This window comes from Apis dorsata, unplaced genomic scaffold (assembly GCF_000469605.1).
Source record: "Apis dorsata unplaced genomic scaffold, Apis dorsata 1.3 scaffold_919, whole genome shotgun sequence".
In the NCBI taxonomy this organism is placed as follows: Eukaryota; Metazoa; Arthropoda; class Insecta; order Hymenoptera; family Apidae; genus Apis; species Apis dorsata.
Genome location: NW_006264030.1, coordinates 101,499 through 110,255, shown reverse-complemented (window position 1 = coordinate 110,255; position 8,757 = coordinate 101,499). Strand labels below are relative to the sequence as shown.

Here is an 8,757-nt window from a genome sequence, read left to right as displayed (position 1 = left end):
CCCCCCCCCTCCCCTCCCCCAAAAAGAGAAAAAGAAAGAATTCGGGAATTTTTCTTTGTAATTTTTCTTTTCTTTTTAGGTTTGCTAAAAATTTATGCATGTTTCGCGATTTCACGGGTTTTTTCTCGGTGTTGGAGATCTGGCCACTCTTGAAATTGAAACGATATATTTTCCCTCCCCCACTGTGGATGATTTTCACGATTTTTACAATCTTGATTTATGTCGCTTTTACATATTCGCTTTTTAACATTTAGTCCGCTAATAATTATTACGAATAACACCAACGTCAATCGTTATCTCGTCGTTTACTCTCATTATCGCTTATTTCCTCGCTTCGATCGCAACACTTTCGATCGAATTGTCGTCGAATCGGGAATGGCAAAGGTTGGTCGCAAGCGAAATCGTTGTCGTATCGTCATTTTTTCATGACTTTATGACAGATGTTGCCACGGTCGAAAGTTTAAACAGCTTTTCACATTCCCGATTCACGAATTTCGTGGCACGTTTCGTTTAACATTTAACATCGGGAAAACGGTGGATTGCGAGATATTCATCATCATTAATCGCAACCTCATTATTTCTTCGCTTAAGAAAATTCCTCTTCGATTCGAATCGAGAAAAATTAATTTCTATTTTTTTTTTTTTTTTTTTTTTTTAAATAAAAGAATAACATTTTCATTACTCATTCGAACAGTGTGAAACTCATCTAACGTTCGAGCTAAGTAAGAGTTCTCGGCGAAAGTAAGATTTACGATGATCGACATAGAATATCGCGAGTCTTACTTATCGCTCATGCAACTTCAATATCAGGATATCAAAGATGATTCTCGATTGATACTCATGTTGAGTAATTTCTCGGTAAACAGTGCGCATGACACGACCAATATTAACAAATTCCACGCTCTTCCTCGTCGATTTCTATTTTTTTTTTCTTTTTTTAACTTTTTCATTTTCGTTCTCTCGCTGGAAACATGAAAATATCTTGAATTCGAGCACTGATTGGCATCCCGTTGTTTCGGAAAATCTTGAAAAAATAATACACACGCGCGCACGCACACGCACATATACGCACATACACGCACACATATATATGTATGTATACGAGAGAGATCGTGAGATATATATCTGGGCGAGCACTGTTCACCGGGCGTGCAAACTTGTTGTTACACGCACGTAGTATATATGTGTATATATATAGCGTGTATATATATATATATGTATATAACGCATAGCGTTAGATTAAACAGAAAATAGTATTTTATGGTTAACTGGTTAAATACATGTGTTGTTTTGTTTCTTGTCCATGATAGGGACAATGACTTAACGCCTATCGAGGGTGGTCAGCTTTCCAACAACAAAGTGTGCTCCGGACACTCTAGTAACCGTTGTGCGAATAATAGTAATAATAATAATGGTAACAATAACAATAACGTGGGTGGCCCGCTGATGTCCGCGGTGGCGCATCTGAACGGTCAAGTGAGCGGTATGAGTAGCCGGGGGTTGGCGGGCACGTCGTCGCACACCGGTACCGCCGGTGCGACATCCTCGAACTCGATAGTGTTTAGCGCGGCCGAGTCGTGCAACCCCCTGCCGTCGCTAACTACCAGTAATCCGTTCAACCACTTTTCGGGGAACATGGACTTGGAATTCGAGCTGTTCCCCAGTTCCACCTGGGACTTGGACNCAGCAGCGGGTGGGCAGATAGGCCCGAGTCGAGAGCGAGCGGGCCACCGAATTCACGACCATCTTCCCAGCCAGCCCCGACATCTCCGAGTCCCCAGGGAACCTTCTCTAATTCGGCGGTGGCGCCTCACTGCAGTCCCCTACGCGCGTTCAGCCCGACCTCGGCCAACGCCGCTCACACCTTCAGTAATTCCTTCTCCCTCAGTCCGCTTCAGGAATCGACCTCCTCGTTGACGAACAGCGCCGCTAGTAGTAGTGTTAGTGCCAACGGAGCGGCGCCCGGATTGACGCCCAAGAGGCAGGACGAAGGGAAGAGCACCGCCACCGGTTGCCCGACCACCGCCAACCAATCCGTCATCGAGGGAAACAACGGGAGGACCAATCCCGCCTCCGTTGCTGGGACGCCGGCTGTCGCACAAGCACCGACCGCGGCTCAAACTACCGCGACCGTCGTCGAAACTCAGAACAGTGTCGTGTCCACCGAGTCCGGTAGACTGAGAAACTTGTTGACCAAGGGCGGTAGTGCTAGTGAGGAAACTCAGGACAATACGAGTAACGATACCGAGAGCCAAAATAAGCATAGGATATTAAAGATTTTGTTGAATCAACAAGATGAGGACGATTTTCATCCGGAGCATAATAATAAAGTGCGCACGAGTCCTAGCAACATGCCCAAACCGAGCATGGAGCACTCGAAATCGTCGCTTGGGAATAATATGCTGTTACAGGTAAACCACTCGATCATTGCCATTACTTATGCCCGTCGGACTGGTCTCGATATTTCCCTTGCTTTTCTCCAACTTTCTTTCGATTTATTTATATCGGCCGATCGGCCGATATGTCGAGAAACACGTCGATAAGAATCGGTCGATCGATTTATACATTTTTTCCACCCGCTATATATCATCATCGCGCAAATCTTCGTTCTTGTGATTACACCCGATCCAATTTATTTGTTTTTCAAGCTATTGAACGAAAAGAACGACGACGAGGATGAGGAGGCTCGCGCTGGTTTAAAAAAGAGAAACGAACTGTTGCAACAACTTCTCAAAGATCAAGACGATGAGAGGAAAGTACAGGAACAACACGTGAGTAAATCGTATTTTCCATTTTTTACCGTACCGTTTTCTACTCGAGGTATAAAGCCTCTTCTCATCCGTGAAAATAATTCGATGAACGTTTCTCTTACGACGAAACGTGTGATATCGCGTCGAATCCGTTAATCGATTAACCGTACGACGATTCGAACAGTGTAAGCCGCAAAGGGAAGAGGATTCTCTGTTACGAAATCTTGGATTTCGGAACACCACGCCATCGCCGTCTCAATCGGGTGACAACGTTGGACACAGTTCCAGTCAGGTTGGTCAGAAGAGACCCGGCGAAGATGGCGACTTGAACATAGCCGCGAAGCGACCTATGGATGGGTCTCACCAAGTTTCTTCTTCCGGCACGTCCACGAATGCGACCAGCAAGCTCTGGGAGAGGAATAAAATGTTAGCTTCGTTGTTGGCTAAGCAGCCTCCTCAGCCAACCACTATACCGCCAATACCTGCATCTGTGATATCGGCAACACCACAAGTAAATATAATATCGTAATACCCTAATACCTTGCTCAATGTCTCTTCTTTCTTCGTGTTCGTTCTAGAGCTAGAAATAAACGAAAAAAAAAAGAAAAAATCGAATCGTTAATCGTTTTCTCGTTTATCATTTAAGGATAAGCTGGTTCGCATAGGATTGAAATCGCAACAGCCACAGCCACAAACGCAATCTCAATCGCAGCAACAGCAACAGCAGCAGCAGCAGCAACAACAACAACAGCAGCAGCAGCAGCAGCAACAACAACAGCAACAACAGCAGCAGCAGCAGCAACAGCAGCAGCAACCCTGGACAGGTAGCAGTATGCAATCGGTCGGTGGCAATAATACGATTACGACAACCGCAACTTCTGCACGAACACCGCTCCAAACACAGTCGAGACAACTACCTCATCGTCAAACAACCAATACCTACCTCACTCATATGCTAAGTCAGGTAATGATCGATTGATCGTATCCTAAAAGTAATTGGATACGCGATGAAATGAAAATAATTATTGTTGTTTGTTGGCATCTTTTTACAGCAACAAAGACCTCAAATGGGTCAAATGGATTCGGAATTTACGAGCAGCGGAGAGTATCGTCAAACAAGCACGGATCTTAATACTTGGGATAATCAGTCGTCGGATCCCGATCTTTCCGATATTTTGGATCAAGTTATCGAATTCGTTCCGGACGAAGCTATTACAGGTATAGAATTGAGCGTCATTGTCGCTAAACGCACGAATCGTATCTAATCTATATTCGTCTTTTCACATTTTTCACATTTTTTGATTATTCGAAGTACATAACTCTATATACCTTCGCTGTCACGGCGAATAATATTACAAACCTTGCGATTTTGCTTCTTTCTTTGATCGAATTGTTTCTTCGTACAACAGATACATTTGCCATACAGCGATAAGCTAACACACTCGTGGGGAACTATTTGTATTATGCGTTAACCTGTTACGCGTGACAGCGAAAGTAATTACCATTATAGACGATAATTTTTATTCAATAGATTCGTCTGCGATAGCAAATCTCCTAGATGTAACCGAAGCGCCGCAAAACAACGCGATGAACGAGACGATGGCGATAAACGCGATACAGAAGTCGTTGATGTTATGCGAGACTGCCGTAAATCCAACGTCTTCCACCATAACAATTCCTAGCACGCCTCCAGCTTATTCCACCGCAGTAAGTCGATACCCTTTCTGCGCGTACTTTTTATATCTGCGCTCGTAATAATCGTTGGTAATTCCTTTTACCATCGATTACCGTTCCGATAATTTCGATTTGTCGAGTTTGTACTTGTTGCAACTGTGTTATATAACAAGTTATCCTTATATATTAATATTTATGATGTAATTTTAGTTGGGTACCACACCTGTAACGACGAGTCATAGTTACCAGCCACCTCCTATGTATCAGCAACAGCCGAGGATGAGGTTTAACGCGCAACCGGGGATCAGGCAGACGACTGCTCAATTTACGCAACAGCAGCAATTACAATTGCAACAGCAACGGACGAAATTGATACAGCAGCAGCAGCAGCAGCAACAACAATTGAAGCAGAGGTTGCTGCAGCAACAACAGCAACAGCAATTACTCATTCCTTCCAACGCTACAGCTCCGGAACAAATTACTACCATTCACAATATCGATAATCTTCTGAACAATACTGTTGCGCCAAACGTATCGTTACAGGTAATTGTAAAGTAAAAATTATCGATATTATCGATATGTGTGGAACAGAAAGAAAAAATTCTATTTCTCTCGTTCGATCGTTGTTTCCAGCGGTCGAGTGTACCAGATTCACAAGTGTCTCCAGGTTATGGGGGATCCGTCCAGATGCCTTCCGGTCACCGACTTGCACATTCTTATTCTCATCCTTCAACGTTACCACAACAGTAAGTAAACTCGGTGAATTGTTATGTAATTATATAAATTATTATGTTGCTTTTTTATTTATGTAACGATCTTTTTTTTTTTCTTTTCTCCTCCATAGTCCTATCGTAAACAGTAATTTTAACAGTGGTCAACAAGTGTCTGCGGCGGCACGACTCTCGCCTCATTCTTCCGCTGGTATTTTGTCATTTTCGCATCCGCAACCGTTGTCACCACGAGTGACGCAAGTACGTATCAAGAGTCGTTTAATTAGACTAGGCGTCCTAAATGCCTATTGCGTAGTTTCATTTGTATTTTTAAGTTTTATTTTTAATTAATCGAAAGACCGATGCCTAGTTTCTTAAAATAATTTTCTTTCTTTCTTTCTTTCTTTCTTCTTTCCTCCCTCCCCTAATTACGATTAACCACGAATACGAACGTTTAATTTATTTCTTTCACGTTTTATGACAAAGGGCAACTATGGTAATACCCCGAGATTATTCACCGTTAACCAGGTGAGAACGCAGCAACAATCTACCGCCCAGCAACAATTGCAACAACAACAGAGATCGATGCCGTCACCAGGGACTCCGGCATCTGCTCGGCAATCTCCGTTTCCGGCGGAAACTTTCCCTCCACCTACATCTCCCACTGCTACCCAATTTCCACCTGGTCCTAACCCCGGTGCTCCAAATCCTTCTGCCCAATACCGATTGCAACGGACCACGTCTACACCTTCGGCCACGACTCAATTGCCAGGTAGGTTGATATTCCGTTTCAAAATTTTTTTTTTTTTTGCCCTCTACTATTATTGCATATTATCAGTATTTATATCGAGATTTTTTTTTCGCTCATTATTATTAGGTAGTACATTTATTACGTTTCAAATTATATATTGTCGATCGTATAGGTTGTGATATTTTTTTTTTTTATGCGATTGTAAAATGTAAAATTATGCTATTAGTATTTGCGAATTGAATCGTTAAAGAGTTTGTAAACAATTTTTAATGTATAAGATATTTGTGTAATTAATGTTAATTTTAATTTATCTTTATGTATTTCGTACACAACAAAGCGTTCGAAAGTTCAAAAACAGTGATCGCGTTGTGATTTCGTATCGTCGCGTCGTTATTCGTATGTATAATACTCTATATTAGTGCGGTTAATCTTAAGCATTTGTATAAGTAAATATGCATATACGAACGAAAGGTGTGATTTAAACAAATATTTTTTTTTATTAATCTAGGTAAGTATACAAGCGATTATACAAATTATGTGTTTTTGTCCTATATATTCAAAGATAAAACGAGTACGTTTAAATTAGATATTATCAGTCGTTTCTTTAAATTAATAACTTTTATAATATTTTCTCGACAAATATTATTTCGATTAAATTTCTTTACTATAAGTTTAAAGAGAAATTATTAACCATTTAAATGATTTTTAGAATCGATAATTTATCATTATTAGACGAGATATAATTAAAAAATGTATTACGTTGTATTAGAAGAGAGAAAATAATAGGATTTGATATCCGTATCAGCGTTTAAACGAAAGTTATTAAATCATCGATGATCGAAGAAAAGGGTATCGTAATATTATTATACGTATCGAATCTCGAAGCGGAACACGGAGGAAAACTTGATAGAAGCGTTATTACGTTTTTTTGCTATAAGATGGATGGAACAAGAAGATAGACAAGCTTGATGTTGCAGGTGGGGTAGGTTCGCCCCGGCACTACGGCGGAGTGAGTAAGGAACAACCCCTTCTTTCACCTAGTCATCCACATTCGGGTTGCAACCCGGCAACACCGACTCATAATCAACACAACGTAACGAATACCCAACAACACTTCTCCAATCAACAACATTCTTCTATGATATACCACACCGCCAATACTATCAACACAGCTGACATGCAGAACAATCAGTTCTGTTACGATCGGACGACTGTTCCACTCTATTCGTCAGGGCCTGGGGACACGCAGGACGCCAGGCCTTTGCCTCCCGGTAATCCTGTCAATCACCAATTGGGTGGTAAGTCATATGACCACTTAATGTCATGTGACCATCACTTCGTCATCATCACACCCCCTTCCGTATACGCCCTTCTTCTCTGTATCTAAAGTACCCCCCCTCCCTCGTGTCACGAGATCGAGGCTACGATGGCATGAGATATTCATTCCGTTCAACACCGTTCTTTTTTTTTTTCTCTCTCTCTCTTTCTCTTTCTCCTTTCACACGTGGTAAAGATCACGCATCATTCATCATATGTATATCCATCGATGTATCTATTTAAGCGAGTGTAAATATGACGATCATCCAAATCATCATTTAAGCTGCAATATTGTTTTCATACGCTCGATGTCCTCCCTCTATCAAATTTCCTCTTTTATAGTCTCATAGTGGGAAATGGTGCTTGCCGCGTGGCTAATCAAATTCTACGTCGAGTTTCTCGTCATCGAAGTCGCACGAATCACTTCGTCTTCACGAATTCAAAAACGAGAATTCATTCTCGTGCATCGAGGCGTTAATATATCTGTTAATTATCAAGGACATACATCGTTCCTGCTATTCGAATCTTTATCGTTTAATAAAACGTATTCGTATGGTTTCTCTGTGAAAGTTGAACAAATAATCTTTCGTTTTCTTACAGTTTCCAATTATTTTCAAGTGTTTCGCTCGAATTAGAGCTTTGTAACATAAATCTTAGTGAATCATCACTATAATTCTCTTTTCGAATTTTGTCGTGTCTAAGGGAAAATTCAATATATAATAGCATATCTTATCGAAATAGCGTTAAATGTTGCATGATGCTTTTTTGTTCATAGTTCTGTGAATCGGTTATCGTCGTAACTATGGATTGTATTCTTCGTTCACATTATATGAGTATAAAATTGCGAATCGAAGAATATTGACCTTTCTTTCCGTTCTTCTTCTTTCTTTCGTTTAAAAGATACGCATACGTTACTCTTTAAATTTTTATGGATTTAAATTATTTTTCAAACGTTATATAATATATTTTTTAATAATGTTCAATAATGAAAACGAAAACACTAAATATTTATACGGGTAACGTGTTCGAATCTTTTTTAACGCGATTGAAAGAAAAGAAGAGACGACTATCATTAACTGTGAACTAACTTCGACGATTTCACATTCTCATCGTAAAATCCTTTCATTTTGTGAATAATAATTCATACATGTCCCTAATGATTATAACGAAATAATTCTTTCTACGCGAAGAATTTTGTTAAATTCTATTCGAAACATTCGTTCATTCTGTGAAACGTGTCTCGTCCCTTTGGGAGAAACGATCGATCCATCTCCACGTTTTTAAAAATTATGTTGTAACATAGTACAAATTCACCCCCATTTACGTGTTATACCCCTTCTCACACTAATTCCAACGATACAACCGTAATGTTCGATTATGCACTCTACTTCTTTTAGCGATGTAGAGATTACACTTTCCTATGGTGATTGTAGACACTGATGTACTTATATGTAATGACATAGTAGATAAGTCATGTAGGAAAGATTGCCCTTTGTATCATATCTTTTTAGGTATTTCTCTTGTGACCCGTATGCGTTAAAATCACCGTACTGTT

At 40.5% G+C, this 8,757-nt stretch overlaps 1 protein-coding gene across 1 annotated transcript in view; it reads left to right on the top strand.

Moving 5' to 3' along the window:
- LOC102680824 (nuclear receptor coactivator 3-like) overlaps nt 1-8,757 on the top strand; it is a 40,390-nt gene that overhangs the window by 24,746 nt on the left and 6,887 nt on the right. Inside the window, 12 exon segments of the mRNA XM_031514171.1 lie at nt 1,311-1,681; nt 1,684-2,411; nt 2,649-2,771; nt 2,935-3,261; nt 3,397-3,714; nt 3,803-3,968; nt 4,282-4,457; nt 4,635-4,967; nt 5,058-5,170; nt 5,269-5,395; nt 5,621-5,906; nt 6,863-7,183. Coding sequence (XP_031370031.1) covers nt 1,311-1,681; nt 1,684-2,411; nt 2,649-2,771; nt 2,935-3,261; nt 3,397-3,714; nt 3,803-3,968; nt 4,282-4,457; nt 4,635-4,967; nt 5,058-5,170; nt 5,269-5,395; nt 5,621-5,906; nt 6,863-7,183 — 3,389 coding nt within the window.